General features: G+C 40.9%; 1 protein-coding gene across 1 annotated transcript in view; it reads right to left on the bottom strand.

Moving 5' to 3' along the window:
- Nucleotides 1–2148: 2148 nt before the first annotated feature.
- Nucleotides 2149–23841, bottom strand: part of HABP4 (hyaluronan binding protein 4) — a 44036-nt gene continuing 22343 nt past the window's right edge. Inside the window, exons 5-8 of the mRNA XM_090275772.1 lie at nt 22080–22163; nt 11132–11303; nt 5158–5343; nt 2149–3427 (exon numbers count right to left, since the gene is read on the bottom strand). Coding sequence (XP_090131898.1) covers nt 3371–3427; nt 5158–5343; nt 11132–11303; nt 22080–22163 — 499 coding nt within the window. The 3' untranslated portion in view covers nt 2149–3370. The remainder of the gene's footprint in view (nt 3428–5157; nt 5344–11131; nt 11304–22079; nt 22164–23841) is intronic.

Raw genomic sequence — 23841 nt, 5'->3', positions numbered from 1 at the left:
AGGTTTGCCCAAGGTACTGGTCATTTAACTGGAAATTTCAGGAGTGTACAGAAAGACCACTGGGTAGGGGAATTGAATATTTCCTCTGCCTCATCCCATCCCTGCCCAAGTATTTGCTCTGGAGCAAGATGGCTGTCCTCCCATCCGCTGACTGTAAAGTGATGAGACAATTAACTATACAGCACACAGCAGTCCCTCAAGAAATGCCAGTTTCCTCAAGTTACCCAGGTTCTGCAGTAAGTGCAGAGGGGGACCATTCCGACCTAAAAGGCATCCAGAACAAGGGCAAGGGTAAGGGCTGCTGCCCCCAGGGCAGTGGCTCCTGTCAATGGGCATAGCGGCTCCTTTCAGAGGGCGTGAAGGCTTAGGCAGTGGTGATTCAAGAGTTTTGCACTTTGATCTGTATTGTATTTTACAAATAAAGAGTTGTTTCAAGTACCTGCTGCTTTCCTTTTTCTTCTTGCCACATAAAAACAGGCCCCTCCGGGACAGAGAGCCAGGCAAAGCCTCACACATGTGTCACGCAGGGGACAGTGGTGCCAGCCGCTGTCTGGAGAGGAGGCCAGGCCTGGGTGGCTATTCATACAGCATGGTTGGAGGGAGCAGCAGCAGCAGCAGCAGCAAAAGGAAAATAGGCCCTGGCCAGTGTGGCTCAGTTGGTTGGAATATCACCTTATAAACCAAAAGGTGGGTTCGATTCCCAATCAGGGCACATGCCTAGGTTCCAACCTGGTAATGCTGTGTTGAGCGGGAGGGCAGACAGGCCCACAGCTAGCAGCATGGCTCTCTGTGGAATAGCTTAGAAGAGGGCAGTTCCTGTTTTTATTCTGAGGGCTGACCTTCCCCAGCACAGAGTCCAGCTGCTCCACAGGACTTGCCAACACCACCTAGTGTGGTTTCAAAGGAAAACAAAGCTTTCACCCCTGAAATACCTACACACTGGGATGGCATGGATGAGCTAGTGAACTGAGAAGGACCTGAACCATGGGTAACACTAGGGAAGCGGGATGAAATTGTTAAATGGTTATTATCACTATTAGACTAAAGATGCCCTGGTTTTAGTCCTCCCAAGGCTGAGGCCATCCCAGTTGGGAGCAGCTTCTGGAGCAAGCCTACCTCTTCCCAGACCTTACCACGTATGCAGAGGTGACAGCTGTCAGGGGTCTTCAACTGCTGCCCTGGCAGCCCGAGGTCCAGCAGTGAGCTCCTGAATGAGAAGTGACCTGGTCGGGCTGGGGCTGGCACACCTGCCCTGGAATTCAAACATGCTTGACTTCCGCCTTCTAGAAGTCTGTCATACCCCAAGTCTTCTTTTGTGAGGTTCATTTGCCTGGTATAAAGTTACCAGCCTGAAACTTGCCCTGCCCCATGACAGCACATCTACACACAAGCCCCTCAGATGAGTCTGGCAGGGGAACTTGATTTGGAGGGCCTTGCCTTGTGTTTGGGTCTAAATACATTACCCTCCTGCCTCCTCTTCTGATCTTTCCTGCAGCATGTTAGGGACTTCCCCTGCCCTTTCCTCCTCTGTCTTCTTGGGCACTGGACTGCCACATCCTCTGCCTCATCACATTGGCGAGAGGTAGCACTGGTGCCCAGTCCAGGCCTTTGCAGGCTCAGAACTATTCCGGTCCCCAAGACTGCTCCAGGGTATAGGAATCTTTAGTGTGTTGGGAAGACCTCAGTGTTTGCAAATACAACATTACACCCAGTGTTATGGGCTTTGCAAGTGTTATCACAAGACGAAGGGGAATTTCCTTGAAAGGGATCTCTGTTTTACTAATCTTCAAAGCCAAGGAAAAATGACTTAATATGACGCTTTCACTTCTACTGAGTAATGACACAGCCTCATGTTGCAACAGCAAATTATTATGGCTGAACTGACTTATTAACTTAGATCAGGGCATCCCTTTCATTGTGTCTTTTCTAGGGAGAGAGAATAAAAGGGTCAGTTAATATACCTCAGCTGAGGTATAGTGACTAGAGACCAAAAGTAGGCTATCACCCACAGTGAAGGTCCCCAACTGCTTGTCACATGGCTAGGGGTTCAGCTTCAATGTCTCAACAAAATAACTTTCACTGGGACTTTTTCTCACATTCGCTTTTGACCTTGGTGTGACCAAAACAATTCAGTTTTCTATACACAAGTTTGGAGGGAATACCAACCTTTATTTACACTCAGTTCCATTTAGAGCCATCTTAGACAGTGTAGCAGAGGAAGAAAAAGCCCCGATTCTGGAACCAAGGCTCAAATTCTAACACAAGCATATTAACTGTGACAACAGGCAAATGTTACCCATGGTTCTTCAGTCAGTGGAGAAAGCATCACCCCAGCTTCCAGCAGCTGTTGCAGCTGCCTCTGCCCCAGACCCCACGCTGGGCACTAAAGCTCGCAGAGACCTGGGGAGTTATTGAACCTCTGAGGTTCCCAAACATTCACCAAAGGAAAGAAACAGGAGCCCGAACTGGGGCGAGAACTGTCTGAGAAAAACTGTGTGTAGGTAGGTGTTCGATAAATAATAGTCATTTACCAGTCTGGCCCAGGACTAGGACAGAGGTTTTTGTGCACAGGTGCTAAATTCTGACTCCAGTTTTGAAGAAGAATATGGTATTAAGTTAGAACACTCTTTCACCTGGAACCCTTCTCCTTTGGTGGGTTAAATAACATGATTTTTAAAATCATATACTTAATACTCCTCTAAAATCCACCCAAACACTAAATATGCACATTTATAGCAGACATGTAGTGTATATGTACAGCCACATAGAAACCACGAGGTAGTTTAAATCACTGAAAAAAAATCAAAACTTTCCCTAATTCTCTGTCACAGAGTGGGGACCAGTGGCTGCACAATAGCTGTTTAGAATTGTTGGTTAAATGAAAACGAGAACTCAAAAAACCCTAGAAGTGTAACATTTACAAGTAAATAGTAAATACAATTGTATATTAATTTCTTGGTCTCTGAAAACTAGGCTGTGACCCAAGTTATATGTATTTCTTCTGAAAGACAGCCTTCCAATATCTATACAACCTACCAAGTAGACTCAAAAGATTCTATTTTACAATCTCTATGTACACAGTTTAAACATTACTTTTAAATTTCATTTGGAAGTCCTTAAATAAAAAAATAATCCCCATTCTCCACATTCTTGGGAAAGTGCCAGACTAACCTCTGACTGAAACTACAGGTCTGAGTATCTGGAAAAGTCCCTACCCCCCCACCACCCCAGGCCAAAAAGTGCAACGAATTCACACTAAAGTGGGGAAAGCAGCATCTATTCTTAAGAGTCTGACTTGCTTCCCCACAGCAAGAAAAGTCTCTTCACAGGTGTGCCAGTGCTGTTCTGAGTTGCCAGGGAAACAGGGCTCTTAAGCCAGAGCAGGAAAGTCTTCAGGGTCATCTGGGTTTGGAGCAACGACTTGCGTCTAAAAAAGAAAAGTTTTGAAACCAACTGGCATTTCACCCATTTTACTTGGGCAGAGCACTGTGTGAAACACGGTGCCTGCTGTCACCTAGGGGAGGGGAAGCCCAAACAAGGGGAGCCCCCCCACCACCACCCCCGGAAAGAGGAGAGCTGTGAGCTCACAGGTGAGGCGCTGCACCGAGCTGCAGCACCTAAGGGTGCCTCTCCTCATTCCTCACTCCTGTCCCCTCTACAAAGTGCCTGGCAGTGTCCCCACTCTCCTCCCCCCCTTTTGTATCTGGCACTTCCTTCATCCAATAAACAAGATAGAATGTTTACTACATGTAACTATAAGGATGATTCCTGACAATTCCCGTCCTGGAGGAGCTCACAAGGTCAAGGGGGAAACAGATGGGAAAGCCAGTGCGGTAACTCCAGAACAGGTGCCCTGGGAAGAGGACCCACACTAGGGGCGTCCAAAGCAATTTGGTGGCCTAGTACACATTTCCAACAGGAAAGGTTTTTCTGGAAGAGGGGTCTCCCAGAGGTAAGCATCAGTGAATGAGCAAGAAAACACGGATTCTGAAAGTGCAACTTGATCGTGAAGGGGACGGGGCCTGACGGCAGTTCTGGGCTGGAAGAGCACAGGTGGGCATCACGGTGCGGGGGACGAACACGTCACCACACTGCACACTAGTGCTGCAGGTGGTTACAGCTCAGCTACTGCAGAGGAGTGAAGGTGTATTTTCTATTCTCAGAACACAGCCCTTTCTCCATCTTGCTTAAGTGTAACAAACTGCAGGCGCTCCTCCCTGGGGCCGCTCCCAGGAGTCAGGGAACCGGGCAGCAACGGGAACTGGGCAGCAACATGAACATTGCCCAGACCAGCCACAGAAAAGGGGCTGCCCCTGCTCATGGTTATAAGGGCTCCACGGGGCCATGCTGGCTACAGGGCCTTGTACCAACTCCCGCTCAATAGGGAGGAATTCATATGTTTTTTCATAAAATGTTTACAAATTAGCTACTATACGTATACTGTGCTAGGCCCGGGGAAACCAATACCAAATACCAAAACTGGTAAGAGCAGCGGTTACTGCCATCCACTGACACGATCAATAATCATATCAGTGAGAACACAATTACAAATGGAGATAATGCTTCAAAGAAATAAAATTCCTTGCTTAAGGACTCTGAAGTGGTCTGCAAGAAAATGAAATCAAAGAAGCCTTCTCTGAGCAGGCAAGGTTAGAAGAAGAGCTGTTCAGGTAAGCAGGCAAGGGTCCCGTGAGGTGAGGAGCAACTTGTCTGCAGAACAAGAGGCAGAGCAGATTTGGCGGAGGAGTGTGGAATAATGGTCTGAGCTGCAGACAATTCTGTCTGTCCCGAAAGTGACATAAGGGTACAGGGCATAAAATGATGCCATTGTGGATAAGCAACCGTCAGGCGATCTGATTCAATGAGGCCTGGGGATCTTGTCTGAGGCCGATGAGTGAGTTTTTCTCTGGTTCTGAGTGCACCTTCAGGGCAGATAGTGGGCCGCCCTGGAAACCCTGGAGGCCAGGGCTGCACCAAACTGATGCCCATGATGCTGACATCACTGTTCTGAACACAACATCAGACCCACACTGGATAGAGGAAGACACCACAACAGTACCAGATGACCCTCCAAAATTAGGCTGGGCAGGCCCAGGACATCCTCATCCTCTCAGGTTCTTCAGAAAAGCATCCAGGATTTAAAATACAAATACTTACCACCAATTCTGCTCTGGGTCCATAGTTCTCTGCCCTTCTGATCCTTCCCCGGCCTCCTCGTGTGCCACCTCTGGCTCCACGCCCAGGACGAGGGAGGTTACCAAAATTAATCTCCAGCTGGGATGTGATGTCATTGGCTGCTTTCCGGAAAACGTGGGTATCATCCCCACAGTCATTCTTTACCATCTGAAACAGTTATATAATTAAGCATGCGCGCACACACACACAGCTGTCTCCGTGGACACAACACTGGGCTCAGGGTCCTCACAATGTGCTACGAGGAAGCTAAGACAACCTCATGGCCAGAAGCAGCCCTCCCTGAAGTGCCACCAGCACTGGGCTGTGGGGCTGGGCAGAGGAAGATGACAGCGCTGCTTTGGTTCCAGCACAGAGTGGGGGTCACATTTCACAGCCCACGTTCTCATATTCACAGTTTTAATCCAAGCTTCTTTCAATTTACTATTAGTTCAAGTGAGACTAAATTCCTACTAGTTTAGCAGGTTAAGATATAAGATTTGCCCTGGCTGCTGTGGCTCACTGGATTGAGTGCTGGTCTGTGAACCAAAAGGTTGCCAGTTAGATTCCCAGTCAGGGCACATGCCTGGGCTGTGGGCCAGGTCCCCAGTTAAGGGTGTGTGAGAGGCAACCAATTGATGTTTCTCTATCACACTGATGTGTCTCTCCCTCTTTCTTCCTCCCTGCCCTTATCTCTAAAAAAAAACAAACAACATTTGACATGACTAACAGCAATTGAGATAAATGTTTCATATCTTAGCGTTATTTGGATAAATTAAAGTTTTAATTTCTGTCCTTTCTTTTACTTGTTCACAGATACTACTTTGATAAATAAGGAAATACTCCCCTTCCTTGAACAAAACTTGATGGAGAAACATTTCAATGTGGGTGCTGACTGTACAAATACCGTATGTTAAAAACTGCACGATTTGCAATTACGAATTCTTATTCAAACTACATGAAAACAGTAAAACAACAGAGTAGGGGTATCTGAGGACTGCCACCAATACTGTGTAAATAATGCCAGCTGCTTTTTAAGAACTGCTTTATAAAGTTCTTTAAGAAACTATATTTTATTGTAAGAAGTCAAATAACTTCTGTCTCTTCTTAAAAGAAAACCATACTGACTTCCGGCCAAGATGGAGGTGTAGACAGACACGCTGCATCTCCCTCCACAACTATAAGGAATACAACTACTTCAAAACTAGAGATAACCAGAAGTTCCAGAAAATCAAGCTGCATGGAAGTCCAACAAACAAAGATATAAAGAAGAAATACTCATCTAGACAGGTAGGAGGGGCAGAGCCGGGGCAGAGAGGATGTGATGTGGTGGTGGCAGCAGTAGTGGCAGTGGCAGGCCGATGGAAAGCACAGTCACACATTTTAAAAAGTCAGGAGGGACACCTGGGGAGGGTTCCCAGCTCCTGACCAAACTGTGCAGCTCACGCTCCAAGCACCGGGGAAAATCAAGCCTCATTGCTTCTGACAGTGAAAACCAGTGGCAGTTGGGATGGAGGAAGAAACTGCCTTTCTCTCAGCAGGGTCCACTTGTTTAAAGGGCCCCCACAGTCCTAGAATGTCCGTAGACCCATTCACTCTGGGAATGACGGGCAGGGCAACAGCTCTCTAGTACGGAAGTGGGAAAAGTGCCTGGAAAAGGGGCAAGTGCTGAGCAAGCGGCATTGTTCCCTCTCAGACCCCTCCCCCACATATAGCACCACAACGTGGTGAAATGGGTCGCCCTGTACTGACAAATACCTAAGGCTCCACCCTTTACAACATAACAGGAGTGACAACTCTACCTAAGACACAGAGGCAAACAAACACAGGAGCCTGTCAAGGTGAGGAGACAGAGAAGTAAGGCCCCAAAGAGGGAACGAATCAAGGTTCCAGTGGGAGAACTAAGCAACAAGGAAACAGACAACCTAACAGACGCAGAATTCAAAACACTGTTGATAAAGATGCTCACAGGTTTGACAGATATGCTTGAGTATGGCAAATGCATAAGGGAAGAAGTGAAGGCTATGCTAAATGAAATGAAGGAAAGGCCGCACAAAACCAATGGTGAAGGGAAGGAAACTGGGGTTCAAATCAATGATTTGGAACATAAGGAAGAAAAAAACAGTCAACCAGTACAGAATGAGGAAACAAGAATTGAAAAAAATGAGGAGGCTTGGGAACCTCTGGGACAATTTTAAACATACCAACATCTGAATCATAGGAGTGCCAGAAGGAGAAGAGGAAGAACAAGAAATTGAAAACTTATGTGAAAATATAATGGTGGAAAACTTCCCAAATTTGGCGAAGGAAATAAGACATACAAGTCCAGGAAGCACAGAAAGTCCCAAACAAGCTAGACCCAAAGAGGACCACACCAAGACACATAATTAAAATGCCAAAGGTAAAAGATAAAGAGAGAATCTTAAAAGCAGCAAGAGAAAAGCAGAGTTACCTACAAAGGGGTCCCTATAAGACTGTCAGCTGATTTCTCAGAAGACACTTTGCAGGCAAGAAGGGACTGGCAAGCAGTATTCAATGTGATGAAAAGCAAGGACCTACAACCAAGATTACTCTGTCCAGCAAAGCTATCATTTAGAATGGAAGGGCAGATGAAGTGCTTCCCAGACAAGGTAAAGCTAAAAGAGTGCTTCATCACCAAACCATTATTATATGAAATGTTAAAGGGACTTATTTAAGAAAAAAAAGACCAAAATTATGAACACGAAAATAACAACAAACTCACAACTTTCAACAACTGAATCTAAAATATAAAAACAAAATCCAACTAAGCACACCAAAATAGGAACAGAATCATAGGTATGAGGATCATTTGGAGGGTTATCAGCTGGGAGGGAGGAGGGGAAGAAATGGGGAAATGGTGCAGGGATTAAGCAGCATAATCAGTTGGTACAAAATAGACAGGGGGAAGTTAAGAATAATATAGGAAAGGGTGAAGCCAAAGAACTTACATGCATGACCCATGGACATGAACTAAGTGGGGGCGGGGGGGGTTTGCAGGAGTGGAGGGGGGCACTGGTTAGAGGGGAGCAAAGGGGAAAAGAAACTGGAACTACTATAACAACATAATCAAGAAAATATACTTTAAAAAAAACATATTAAATAAATCTCCAACTTTGATTTGGCTTCAACTCTTAATAATGGATATTAAAAACCCTTGCATTTAAGTAAAATATAAACCTAGAGAAAATAGGCCAATGTGTAGGCGAAAGTCACAAGCCCTCTGCCGGGGGGCCTGCAAGCGGGCCACCCCCCGCCCAGGTGTCCTGTGACCTTAGCTTGCAAGAACTTGCAAACGAGTCTTGCTGGCGCCAGTGGCTGCAAGCGGCTCCTGGTTGCCGAGTCACAGAATCCGGGGAACAAAGAGGGCTGAAGACCTAAGCCTCCTTCCCATAGAGATAACATCGGATGTGGTGCAGACCCTTGGACCCTTACTCGCACACGATTCTTGGGGGCTGGTTTACAAGTCCCTGAGAACAAAGAAGCTTGAAAATTAGTGTCTCCTCTCTCCCATAGCAACTATATCGGATGTGGAACAAACCCCTGTCACTTATTACCTTACTTTGTAGTTTATAGATAAAAAGTAGTTTAGTATTGTAAGCCTAATGTCTAACCTATCCGCAGAAGCTATGCTGCTCCATAATCACCTAAGGAATGTACATGTATACCCTATTGATTCTACTTTTTGAAATCCTAATAAAAGGACAGTAAGGCTTCTCGCTCTTTGCTGACTTGCCAGAGCGTGCGGCAGCCCCCCGTTCGTCTTATCATTCTGCTTGCTGGAATTATCTCCGTGTCCCCGATCATATTCAACACTACACCAATGATCTTGGATGAGAATCCCCAAAATTCTGTAAGGTTAAACGTTCCTATAACTAGTGAAGGAAATAAAATCAAATTTCCCTGCCCTGGTCAGGTGACTCAAGTTGGTGAGAGCATCGTCCCCACATGCCAAGGTTGTGGGTTCAATACCAGTCAGGGCACATACAAGAAGAAACCAATGAATGCATAAATAAGTGGAACAACAAATGGATGTTTCTCTTTCTCTCCTCTCCTCTCTCTAAAAATCAATTAAAAAAGAATTTTTTTACGTCACATTTCCCTGAGTACATCAACCTCTTTTGGCTATGTGTTCATTATAGATTTCAAATTTGAATTTATGACTTTTCAACATCCCAGATTAAAGCAAAGGCCTTAATTAGATGGACTCTTGAAGCTAAAAAGATGAAAGAAAGAACCATTCAGGAGAATTGCACTTTGGTAAAAAGATACACACACAAAAAAAAAATAGTAAGAAGTAAAATAATAAACCACTGCCTCCTGGTTTAGAAAACAACAAGGACCAAGCAGTGCCTCCCTAGTAAGAACGAACAGTGTGCAACAGGATGCTGAGTGAGCTAACAGTTAGAGGCCAAGAGCTCGGAGGACCCAGCTTTACCTGCAGGCCAGTGTTAGGTCTGAACTTTGCAAACAACAGAGCTCCAAGAAAGTGAGAGGTATTATTCAAGTGCTTTTGTCTCTTAGGGTGCCCAGAACAAAGTAACTAGTGACCCCAAGATATGGTTTATGCTGCTTTAAGAACAATTCCCAGCTAAAATCTCCAATGCCATAAGATTAACAAAGACCAAAGATGTGCGATTTACTGAGACCAACATCAAGGACTCAGCTAACCCAGCTGTTTCAAATATTCCAGGAGCCCTCTCTCTGGAGCCAGGGAGGATGAATTGGTGTAGATTAAGGAAGAGCAGCTTCTATTTTTACCTAACATGTCAGCTGCACACTTGTTTTAGGCAAGGCTTTATTTATAATTCTCCAGAACAAAAAAGAACAAAGACAGTGAAAAGAACCAACCCAGTTAACTACTGTAGTTGTAAAAACAAAACAAAACAAAAAAAGACCTCTCAGGGATTTCCTTTTGTACAAAAAAATCACTGGTAGTGGGACAGCTCAGAACTTACTCATAAGACCTCTGAGAGCTTGGACTGACCCAAACAGGAGGGTGGGAGGGAATCCTATATCATAAATGACCCTTTAATGAAAGTATTCATACAAAGAACACAACTAACCAATGTGTAAATAGGAACACAGATAAATCTACCTGGTACAAAATTCCTAAGTTTCAAACAGAAAATAAATGAATAACATCAGCAGAGAGGAAGAGTCTGCTCATCACCATCACTGAAACAGACTAGTATCAAGATAAACAGCTGTGGCTAAATGATGCAAATTTAAAATTTTTAAATGATCATACTTAATTACATTAATTAAGTTCAGTAACTTAAACAGAATGTAATTAAATGACTTGCTGACCATCCTTATCAATATATGCTCATAGTTTCAAAGCTGAAAGAACTGAACATAAACCATGAACAGTAAGGCCCTCACAGGAGAAGGCGCTGGGAGCAGTCCCGACTGGACAGCAGGCTCCTCCAAGGCTCCTCGTCTGCGTGTCTGCAGTCATGCAAAGGAAGCAAAGCTGCTGCAGTGACCCAAGAAAGGCCTTGCAGGCCACAGTGCCCTGGGCGGCTTAAAATGACCAACCTCTCTCAGTGAAATGCTCTAAGAATTGGAGGTGAAGGTAATCTAACTATGGAATGAATAGTCACCCTTTGAAATGGCATCATTCATGAAACATTCCGTACCTCTCTTTTAAGACAAAAATGAAGTGCAATTAATATATAGTATTTGCACAGTCTCAGCACACTTCTGAGGTGAGAATAAAATTTTCTGTCACTACAACTGCTTTAAGTGTCAACAGGTCAAGATTCAATTATTTCACAAAAATACAGCAAATTAGGCACACAGCATCTCGATTACTCTTAGGTAGAAACTAGAATGCCAACCGCTAATGATACATTTTCAAAATACAAGTGGAAAGGCCCATTTCATTCCAAAAAGGTAACAGTGAAGATTACCTCCAGATACAAAATGTCATGCTTACATCATCTCTATATTTAGACTTGTGGATCACCACTGCTTTGGAAGGGACAGAGGACTCAGGTTTCCGGATATTAAATTCAGGCTTCGGTCTGGTCTGTTCCTGAAGAGTTTTCCATTCATCTAGGGTCATCTCTTGAACTTGAGTTTCTTCTTCTACTTCCAACTCAGGGACTCTAGAAAGTATATAATCATGAAGGATAATTTTTGATGGGTTTGAAATGTCTACTTTCTCAAAGAAAACGTCATAACCATTAGTTGAACCTACTTTCACAATACTGCATCTTGAATCTAAATAAGGTAAGAAAATCTTTGTGCCATAAGCTTCCATATTTTATTTCATGATTTTATGCCATCACTGCCAACTGAAGATACTTCCTGTCTGTGTTCAAGGTAGTCTTTGAAAAACAGGAAAATACCATCCCCAACACATTAACATTGCACTTGACTACAGGCACTTCCTTCCCAGGTGGCACTACTCAAAAATAAGATGGGAGAAGATGGGAGAAGCTACTGAGATAAAACAAATAAAGGAAGCCATGAAACAGATTATAAAACAATGGCCACAAATGCCTACTTTTGTGAATAACTACTTTAAATTTGTAAGTTTTTAAAAGAAAACAGAAGATAAACATGTAAATTAATAAAATCCAGAAATAAACCCTCACATTTATGATCAACTGATTTTTTTGAACCAGGATGCCAAAGACCAAAGGAGAACAGTCTCTTCAAGAAATGGGGCTGGGAAAACAAGATATCTATATGCAAAAGAATGAAGTCAGACCCCTTACCATACACCATAAATATAAGAAATAAAAGTACAAAGCTCTACAAAACTTAGGTATAAACCTTCATGACTTTGGACTAGGCAATGGTTTCTTAAATATGACACCAAAAGCACAAGCAACAAAATAAAAAGCAAACAAACTGGACATCACCAAAACTGAAAACATTTGCGCTGCAAAGGATACTATCAGGAAAGTAAAACACAACCCACAGAATGGTAGAAAATATTTGATAATCATATATCTGATAATGGACTTACATCTAAGAATACATAAAGGGCTCTTACAAAGCAATAAAAAGAAATGACCCAACTAAAAAATAGGTCTATAAATAGCCAATAAAGATGCTCCACATCATTAGCCATTGGGGAAATGTAAATCAAATCAAAGTCACAACAACTTATACTACTCCACATTCACTGGGATGTTTAGACCCAAAAGGACATTTTAAAAAAGTGCTGGCGAGGATGTAGATGGTGGGAATATGAAATGGTGTGGCCATTTTGGAAAAAGTCTGACAGTTCCTCAAAAGTTTAAACAGAACTGTCATCTGACTTAGCAATGTCACTCCAACGTATATACCCAAGAGGGAAAAAATATATGTCCATGTGGAAACCTTTTATTAAAAAATTTGAATGACTTTTTCTTTTAAGTATATTGATTATGCTATTACAGTTGTCCCAATTTTTCCCCCTTTTGCCCCCTCCACCCAGTGCCCCTCTTCTCTCCAGCAATCCCCCGCTTTAGTTCATGCCTGTGGTTTGTGCATATAAGTTCTTTGGCTTCTCCATTTCCTATACTAATCTTAATATCCCCCTGTCTATTTTGCACCTACCAATTATGCTTCTTAATCCCTATACCTTTTCCCCCATTCTCCCCCTTCCCCCTCCCCACTGATAACCCTCCATATGATCTCCATAGCTATGATTCTGTTCCTGTTCTAGTTGTTACTCAGTTTTTTTGTTTTTAAGATTCAGTTGATAGTTATGAGTTTTTTGTCATTTTAATGTTCATAGTTCTTAATTAAGTCCCTTTAACATTTCATATACTAAGGGCTTGGTGATGAACTCTTTAGCTTTACCTTACCTGGGAAGCACTTTATCTGCCCTTCCATTCTAAAGATGGCTCTGCTGAATAATCTTGGCTGTAGGTCCCTGCTTTTCATGACTTTGAGTATCTCCTGCCAATCCCTTCTAGCTGGCAGTTTCTTTTGAGAGTCTTATGGGAACTCCCTGTAGGTAACTAACTTCTTTTCTCCTGCTGTTTTATCTGTAACCTTTGGCATTTTAATGATGATGTGTCTTGATGTGGTCCTCTTTGGGTCCAACTTGTTTGGGACTAATCTGTGCTTCCTGGACTTGCATGTTTATTTCCTTTGCCAAATTAGGAAAGTTTTCTTCATTATTTTTTCACATAAGCTTTCAATTTCTTGCTCTTTCTCTTCTCCTTCTGGCACCCCTATGATTCAGATGTTAGCATTTTTGGAGATGTCACAGAGTCTTCTTATTCTGTCCTCATTTTTTTTGAATTCTTGTTTCTTCATTATGTACCGGTTGACTGTTTATTTCTTCCTCATGTTCCAAATCGTTGATTTGAACCTTGGCTTCTTTCCCTTCGCTATTAGTTCCCTGTGGATTTTTATTTATTTCACTTAGTGTAGCCTTCATTTCTTCCTTTATGCTTTAGCCATTCTCAGTGAATTCTCTGTGCATCCTTATCACCAGTGTTTTGAACTCTGCATCTGATAGGTTGGCTATCTCCATCTTACTTAGTTCTTTTCTTGGGGTTTTGTTCTGTTCTTTCATTTAAGTCATATTTGCCTCCTCAATTTGGCAGCCTCCCTGTGTTTGTTTCTGTATATTAGGTGGAGTGCTTTGACTCCCTCTCTTAGATGCAACTGTTATGTTCTATGGGGCCACGCCTTACGTGATTGCCAGGGTGAGGTAACCCACTTCATCCCTTTGTAGCTCTCTATGCAGGGGAGGAGTCAGAGAGGGGACAATGCCACTGTCTGCAGGAGGCTTACTCGGCACTTGCCCATTTCTAGTCACTTCACCCACTTCCCATATGCTACTGGTGTCCCTCTAGCTGTTGCCCTGGTGGTTCCCAGAGTTGCGTGCGTTTGTCTATGTTCTAGGACCATGTGGGCCCTTTAAATGGACTCTCCTGAGTGATCAGCAATTTCTTCCACTGTCTCAACCCCCACTTGTTTTTACAGCCAGAAGTTATTATTTTCCCAGCACTAGAAACCCTGGGCTGCATAGACTGACCTGGGGCTGGAATCGCTCACTCCCCAGGTATCCCTCCCAATTTTTATCCACCACACACGAATGTGGGACCACTTGTTCTGTTGGTTCCTGCCACTGCCTCGCCACCACCATACTGTGTCCTCTCCGTGCCAGCTCCCCCCTCTGCCCCTCCTACCCGTCTGGATGAATATGGCTTCCTTAATTCCTTGGTTGTTGGATGATTTTTCTGGCAGTTCTGGGTGTTTTTGTTCTGAGGTTAGTTGTGATCCTTCTTATGATTGTGCAAAGAAGAGAAGCATGTCTACCTATGCCTCCATCTTGACCAGAAATTTCCATGTGAGAACTTAAACAAGAACCACATAAAATTTCAATAATGCTGTTTACAGTGGCATTATTTATAATAGCTGAAAAGTAGAAACATTCTAAATGTCCATCAGCTGGTAAATGAATGAACAAAATGTGGTATATCTGTATTATAAAAATTTGGCTATAAGAAGAAATGAAGAAGTGATACACATGTTACAACATGAATAAATCTTGAAAACATTGTTATGTAAAATAAATCAGGTACAAAAAGTTTATGTATGATTCCATATATATGAAATAACCAGAAAAGGCAACTTCATAGAGAAAGAAAGCAGATTAATGGTAGCCAGAGACCGGGGCGAGGGTGGATAGGAACTGACTGCTTATGGGTGTGGGGTAATGAAAATGTTTTAGAACTGGATAATGGTGATGGTGCCATAACATTGTGAAATGTACTGTGTGTCACTTAATTGTACACTTAAAATGATCAAAATTATAAATTTTATGGTATACATATTTTACCACCAATAGAGATAATATACCAGAAAAAGAAAAAAGTCAAATATGAATACATTCTCTGATATGGATAAACCCGACAACATTATGCTAAGTGAAGTAAGTCAGACACAAGAGGGCAAATATTATATGTTCCATTTATATGCGGTACCTAAAATAGGCAAATTCACAGAGACAGAGTAGAAGGCAGCTGATCAGGGGCTGAGGTGTGGAGGGAATGGGAATTACTATTTCATGGGTACAGATTCCTATTTATAACAATGAAAAAGTTCTGAGGGTGGATGGTGGAGATGGTTACACGCAATGTGAATATAATTTATACCACCAAACTATATATTTGAAAATGGTTAAAATAGCAATTTTTATGTTATATGTACTTTACTACAATTTTTAAAAACTGATACCAAAAACCACTGAATTGTACAGTTTAAATTGATGAAGTATAGGAATTATATATCAATAAGGTTTAAAAGAAAAAATAAATAAGTGGGGGAGCAGAAAAGGACTCCAATCTATAATACTGTCAGTGAGGAACAAATGTTATTTAAGGTTCTAGATTACAAGTTAATTATATGAAAAATATAAGCAAAGTCAGGAGAGAAACCTAATCACAGAGGAAACAAAATAGACGCATTTGTAAAATGACTTTAAAATACCAAGCTGATGGTAGAAAAAACACAGAAGTAGTGGATATCTCTGAAGAAACATAAGGAAACTTTATGTGATGACCTGTTGCCTTCTATATCTGGATAAAGGTTTGAGTCCCACAAGTTAATGCATTTATCGAAACAATGAATGTATACTTATTTTTTTACATTTCACAATGAATAAATTTTGTATCAGTTTAGCTGATGGGTATAGGTGTTTACTGTAAAATACTTTAAACTTTGCTGTGTTTGAAATTATGAATAATAAGTGTTGGAAAATACTAACATTAAAATATATCCCAAATTATTATTGGCAAAAATATGAAAAGACATTAAAACTTGTAATGGTAAAATAGTGGAAAGAACCTGAACTCATCTAGAGAGAAATTTGGTGGAAAAAATATAAACAGCAAAATATTAAAGCCATTTAAAATGTAATGAGAAATATCTCTATATATGTTAGTATGGTGCACTACCTGGATACATGGACGAAAAAGCAAGGTGGAATGTAATTTATGTTAGTATAGATATTTGTATATGTGTATATATACATAGCTTTTTTAAATTGTAATATAAACCAGGGAAAGACCAGGGATAGAAGCTAGTTGGAAAACATCATGTTTTATCAGACTATACTTTCAAAAACATGTAAATGTTGTACATAATTGAATTCAATCTCCAAAATTAAAAAAAAAAAAAAAGTCCTGACGGGTGTGGTTCAGTTGGTTGGGTGTTGTCCCCAGAGTGAAGGGTAATCAGTTAAAAAAATTTTTTTAAATTAAATTGTTTATGCAGTCGGTGATACAGCCAACAGAAAAAACTTTTTTTTTTTTTAAGATTTTATTTATTTATTTTTAGAGAGAGGAGAGGGGAGGGAGAAAGAGAGGAGAGAAACAGTGATGTGCAAGAGAAACATGGATTGGCTGCCTCCCACATGCACCCCAACCAGGGACAGAGCCCATAACCCAGGCATGTACCCTGACCAGGAACCCAACTGGCAAACCTTCACTCTGCGGGTTGACACCCAACCAACTGAACCATACCAGTCAGGGCAAAAGAAACTCATAAAAGTGCCCTTAAAATATGAATTTACTCATTTCTCTCTATAAACTGTTTAGTAATATTATTGGAGGCAGTGTTGGTAATACTACTTGTGACTGCTGTGCATGGTACAAATGAGTAACATATAATGTTACTGACAACTGGGATTTTCAGCACGGACGAAAAAGAAACAAAAAATTTTAGCCCTGACCAGTGTGGCTTGGTTGGGCATTGTTCTGCAAAGCAAAAGGTCGCAGGTTTGACTCCCGGTCAGGGTGCATGCCTGGGTTATGGGTTTGGTTCCTGATCAGGGCACATGAAAGAGGCAACCAATTGATGTTTCTCTCTCACACCGATGTTTCTCTCCCTCTCTTGCCTCCTCCCTAACCCTGTCTCTAAAAATAAATAAAATCTTAAAAAATATATTAAAAAAAATTTTAGCTACAACTCTTGTAGTCCTAAGTTTCAAATGGAAATATTAAATTAATAATATATTTTATCTTAAAAATATATGTGTGTGTCTATTTCCCAGCTCTCTCAGTTAAATGTCTTAGAAACAGTCAAGAACCTAGTAGCAGTGAGCACCCCTAATGCCCAGACTATGGTCTCTAAATACCATGTTCTATTTAAAAAACTACGGTTCTTTGATAAGTGGCTCAGAATGAAGTATGGGATAGGAAGTATAGATGATGAGTCTGGAACAACATGTTTTACCAGAAAGAAAGGAAGCTATCAAAGACCAGTAAATGTGTATCAAGAAGATCAAGAATCAGCTTGAAGAGGCTCCCTCTAGACCAGTGTCTCAACCTTCCTAATGCCATGATCCTTTAATACAGTTCCTCATGTTGTGGTGACCCCCAACCATAAAATTATTTTCATTGCTACTTCATAACTGTAATTTTGTTATTGTTATGAATCGTAATGTAAATATCTGATATGCAGGATGTATTTTCATTGTTACAAATTGAACATAATTAAAGCATAGTGATTAATCACAAAAGCAATATGGAATTATATGTTTTCCAATGGTCTTAGAACGTTCCCAGTGAAAGGGTCATTCGACCCCCCAAAGGGGTCACGACCCACAGGTTGAGAACTGCTGCTCTAGACAAATAATGGGTCAGTTTAAATAAAAACTCAGTGGGGCTTGAAACTCACAAAATATTGTTCATATTGATACTTAAAAAAATATTTGGCATCTTTGAAGGATGCTAAGGAACAACTCATTCTGAAAATGAATAAATAACAAACTTATACCTCCATGTAATCAACTGGTTCTATTGTAGATCATTCAGCTAATAAAGAATGGCAGAAATTAGACTACCAATTTGCAGCCTCAATGGATAAAGGCAATGATAATCGGTGAGTGACCTCTATAACCTATGAAACAACCTTACCAAAAAGTTGAACTTGAATTTGGTCAAACTTCTGTCTCTCAAAATTAATTCTTAGGAAATAAACAAAATATAAGGGACAGAGAAACTTCTTCAACTACTCTACAAGAAATGCTGTGCTGGAACTGGCTCACATTATGTCATAAAGCCAAATGTTAAATTATCAGAAATTTTGTGAGCCAGCTATTAAATAGTTATTGTTAAAAATTAAATTATATAAACTATTAACTATATTTAAAAAGTTAATAAATACCCACAAACCATTATTCCCTAATTATTTCAGCACATTTTACCTTTATCTGTGCTCTTGGGGTTATTTATGCCTATTGTATTGTGCAGTGGAAATACTACATAATGGTGTGCTACTGCACATCTCTTCCCAACTCTGCTTTCAGGGATGTCATGTTGGTAGTTTTAAATCAGCCATAGAAACCAGCAAGTACAATAAATGTGGGCTTTTCATCACAGAGAACCAAACATTGAGTATTTACCAGCACACCACTGCTCACAAGGATGCCATCAGTAAAATTCTGACTCTGGGAAACTCTCTGGACATATGACCTAATTTCTTCAATAAGTAAATTGCGAGGGGAAAAAAAAAAACACATAGATTAAAAGTGACTTAAAGAAAAAAAGTGACTTAAGGTAATCAAGATTGTGTGATATTAGTATAATACAGACAGACCAACAAAATAGAAAGGACAGAAATATACCCACACATACACAGGCAACTGATTTTCAACAATAGCACTCAGTGTGACAGAATGACTGAATATACCAAAAAAAAAAGGAACTTCTATCAATATCTCAAACCTTATACAAAAATCAACTCAGAAGAGATCAAATAAATACATATTACTTTTTTTAAAAAAAGGATCAGAAACCTAGGTATAAAACCCAAAGTTGTTAAACAGACATTTAAATTCACCCTTCAAGAAGCTGTAAACCAAGAGGTACACTGAATATACACTCTGGCTGAATGTCAAAAGCATGAGTGTTAGACTACTATTCAGATAAAGCCAAGATCAGAGAGCATCACCATTTTTTAGTGTATTTCTCACATATAAGCCTAATTTTGAAATTACCAAAAAATTGTAACTGTGCAATTAAGAGATTTTAGTAATAATTTTAACCTTTGACAAGACTGTGCAGAAAGAAGAACTACTGAGCACAGCCTGCCCCTAGACTGCCTGTACAGCCCCTGCAATTCTACTAGATCTGCTGGCCAGCTCTGCTGAGGCACTGCAGACCATGAGATGGCCACCATTTCATTATTTTATCTTTCAGAATACTGATTAATTAGAAGAATTATTTTGTCTAATATTATCAATGCTAGAGTACTTCAATCAATTCTAGATTAGAATGCTATAACTATTACTCTATTATTTTAAATCCTCACTCAAGGATATGCTTATTGATTGGGTGGGGGGGAGGGGGAGAGGGAGAGAGGGAGGGAGGGAGGGAGGAAGGGAGGGCGAGTGGTATTGAGATTCGCTTCCTCCTGTACACACACTGACTGGGCACTGAACCTGCGTAACAGGTATGTGCCCTGACCAGGAATTGAACCTACCACCTTTTGGTGTATGGAATGATGCTCCAACCAACTGAGCCTCCCAGCCCGGGCTCTATTATTCTAGTTAATGTTACCTGATTTGTAAAAATTATTTATGGGCTCAAAAAAGATGCAATTTTTTCCTAAAAATATCTAGTTAACTCACTTTCTCAACATTCATATACACTGTTAACCTATTTCCTTACTAAACTGTCTAAATATTCATTATAACTGTTAATCTAATTAAATTTATTTCTTAGTTGTTTTCAATGGTAAATTAAGAGTTTTCAAAATCATCAGGCATTAATAGCATTTTACTCTTGCAATAAGTAACAATAATAATACCAGATATTTACATAGCACTAATGACATGCCAGGTCATTACTCTTCATGACACAGATACCCGCAACTAAACCTTGTAACAACCCTCTGATGTAGATCCAGTTATTATTTCCATTTTACAGATGAAGGAAATTGACACACAGAGAGATTAAATAAGTTGCCCAAACAAGCAAGTGGCAGAGCTGGGATTTGAAACCAGCATACTGGCTTATAGTCCATATTCTTAAACCAACAGACACCCTGCCTCTTGGAAGCTGAAAGATGAGTAAAAGTTAAATAAGTGAAGGGTGGAAGCACTTTAGAAAAGAGGTACAAGAAAGAAAAGAAAACAGTACTTGTAAAAGTCCTGTGGTAAGTGTGGGAAAGGAAACATAAAATAAAGGCCACCTGGTGATCCCAGAGAACACGCAGTAACTCTGCAGGGGCCAGACCACACAGGACCATGCAGGTCAGGACACGTAACACAAAAGGGACATGAGGACACCAGGGTCTTACCGAAGGCATGAGGACAGAACAGTCAGATTGCCAGTGTGAAAGCTACTTTGGTGTAGCAAAGGGCTGACAGAAGGTGAGCATGCAGGGAGCCTCATTAGGAGCTACGGTGACAGGTCAGGTGACAATAGCTGAGACTATGATGGTGAGTGAAGGTAGTGGGTATTAGAAAAAGGTACCAATCATCAGGGCAGAAGGAGACTGGATTTGGGGGGAGGGAGGACCTCAAAAAGAAGGAATTTACAAGGATGACCCCTAAGCTCTGGTTTGTGCAACCGACTGGATGGCAATGCTGTTCCCAAGACGGAACACCTGATGAGCACCGGGGTACGTGGACCTTGGTCCTGGACATGCTGTGCAGGAGGAGCACTGGGGATGTTCAAGAGGGGGTGTCCAGTAGGAAGATGGATACACAGGCCTGGAGTCCAGGCTAAAGTTTGGAGCCCGAGCCATATATTCTGGAGTCAGTGTATAAATGATAATTCAACACCCATTAGGTCTGCAGATATGTGGACTGTTTCAGAAGAGCAAAGAGGACAGAGCCAGACCCAGCGTGAAGTGAAGATTAAGTAAGAAGGGAGAAAATGAAAGAAAAGCACACACCTGAAAAAGGTAGCTGACTGTGAATATGGAACAAGAGGAGAAGATTTAAAATAGGAAAAACTGAGCATGTTTAAAATGTTGATTTTTAAAATGTTGATCAGAAGGAGGAAGGAAGTGAGTATACCTAAGAAGGGAGAAACTGCATGACAGTGTGTGGTTTCTGTGCAGTCAGTACCAAACAGGCTCCAAAGCCTGAAGAGGTAGGAGGAGAGACAGCACCTCCCTTTCATCACAAGGCAAGGAGGCTAGAGGGCATGCAGGTACTGGCAGGGTTGCACCTTGGGAGTGGGAAGGTGATGAAGCTCTCATCTGATAGCTCCTAATTTCTCTGTGATGTAGGGGGCAAAGTTGTATCTAGAAAATAAAAGAGCAGATATAGGCAAATGGGGGTAGTGACAGAAATTTGAGGAGACAGGAAGGATTATATTAGTCACTGTAGTGGGGGAGAGAAAGAGTGCACCCAAGAAATGAACATTGCTGGGCAGTGTTGAGGGCTTATTTCAGAATGCTGGCGACCAAGAATTTACAGGGGTTCCCGTGGGCCCACTGCGATGTGTGGTGTTCAGCTGTGGGTGCAGGCAGAGAAGGCCGGTCGCTGGCAGTCACCCAGGAGGCGGATTCTGCTAGCAAGGTACAACAAAACATCCAAGGGGCAAGGGAGTTTAAAGGCTTGGCAAGAATGTAAAAGATGGGCCAGGGACCTTAGCTCTATGAAGAAAAGAGGGAGAGGAGAATAAAGGGATAAGAGAAGGGGTCATAACAAGAGAGAGACTAGTCACAGTACAGGCTGCTGATGGAAAAGAAGCATGGGCACAAGGCAGACTTGAATTTAAGCCATTAATTATCATTACTAACCATTCATTAGATTATCTGAACTAATTACTAATTCGTTCAATTATTAATAGATTAAGTAGATCAACCCTCTGTGATATGACAAAAGGCTAAGCTTTCTGCTCTGTGAAAAGCTCAGAAATGGGTAAGAAAAAGACCAACAACCCAATAGGAAAAATGAATGAAACACATACTTGGCTGGAGACCCCTCCTCCAGGGGGTCTGGGGGTTCTTCCACCACTGGGGGCTCCTCCGCAGGTGCAGGTAGCTCCACATCACTGAAAAGCATCAAGAACCATTCTAGTCATACAAACTTGTTTACATCAATGCTCTTAGATATTCAGGATAGAAAAAACATTATTTCAATGTGCTGTTTCTTATACATGCACATAGAGGTAATCCACAATAAAATGAAAAGGAGAAAATGCTTTTTTATTTGCTAATCCATATCAATTATTTCCACAAATGTGAAAGATACTTTGAGAAACAGAAGTTTCTATGAATGGCCTAAAATTAAAAACAGATTACAAGTAGTCCCTCTCTATATCCCAGTTCACCCATCGCGGCCTCAGTGTATCGCAGGATTTTAAAAAATATTATATTTAATTATTTATCTCAAATTTTTTGCCATATCACAGGATTTTGCAGTACTGTATATGTATGTTGTTAAATTTATGTAGGTTCAAGAGTGTAGAATAAATGTAAGGTTCCTACTTCGCGGAGGGGTCTAGAATGTAATGCCTGCGATAAGTGAGGGAGTACTGTATAAAGGATCAGAAAAATTATTAAAAACTCTTATGAACTTGGGAAATTCCCAATATTAACAGGGCCCATAAAATGCTAGGTAAGAATATGCTGTATTACACTTACTTTTTTATTTTTTATTTAAAGGTTTTACCTATTTGTTTTTAGAGAAAGAGGAAAGGAGGGAGAACAAGAGCTAGAGAAACACTGATTGGTTGCCTCTTGCACACCACCAACTGGGGACCTGACCTACAACACAGGCATGTGCCCTGACTGGGAATCGAACCAGCAACCTTTCAATCTGCAGGTTGGCGCTCAATCCACTGAGCCGCACCAGCCAGATCTTTGTATCAGACTTTCAGAAAATGGTAAAAAAAGTAAAAATCATTCTACAAAAATAAGTGTGTAGAATTATAAACAAGCAGGTAACTATACTAGAAAAATAAGGCTTGAAACATCAATTTATATACCATCACATCTAAACACACAATCTATATATTAGAAAATTACTGCACAATGTAAAACAATTTGAGTTTTAATATATATGATCTTAATGTTCCTTCTTATGGTAACATTAATCCTATCTGAACATTACTGAAAAACAAAAAAGTCCCACCCTAACTGGTGTGGCTCACAGCTGGGTTGCAGGCCAGGTCCTCAGGTGGGGGTGTGCGAGAGACATTGATTGATATTTCTTTTGCACGTCAATGTTTCTCTCCCTTTCTCCCTCCCTTCCCTTGTCTCTAAAAAGAAATAAATAAGATTTGTTTTTTAAGTCCCAGTAAAATAAATTTCATTTTCAGGGAAATGCTAAAATTAGTCAATATAACCGAGTGTATAATGGATATATAATGTCAATATAACGCATATTATATACCCACTAGAAATATTTTACACTACATACATAACCCAGTTTCATAAAATAAGCTATTTTTTTAAGTAAACATAAATTGAATTGTAACAACAGAATAACTTTTTACACTAATAGTTTTAAATTCTCAAATCAAAGCTATTGTAATCAACTTTTAATAAAACTTTTTAACACAAAACTCGAAAAATTAATTTTTACTTTTAAAAAAGGTTCTAAATCAAAAGCACTTGTTTACTTTTTATTTCTACTTAATTTTTATTTATTGATTTTAAGAGAGAAGAGAGAAACCGAGAAAGGAACATCTATTCTTAATCCATTTATTTCTGCCTTCACTGATTCTT

The sequence above is a fragment of the Furipterus horrens genome, unplaced genomic scaffold (assembly GCF_987537825.1).
Source record: "Furipterus horrens unplaced genomic scaffold, mFurHor1.1.pri manual_scaffold_4, whole genome shotgun sequence".
NCBI classification, from domain to species: Eukaryota; Metazoa; Chordata; class Mammalia; order Chiroptera; family Furipteridae; genus Furipterus; species Furipterus horrens.
This window is presented reverse-complemented; position numbering and strand designations above follow the sequence as displayed.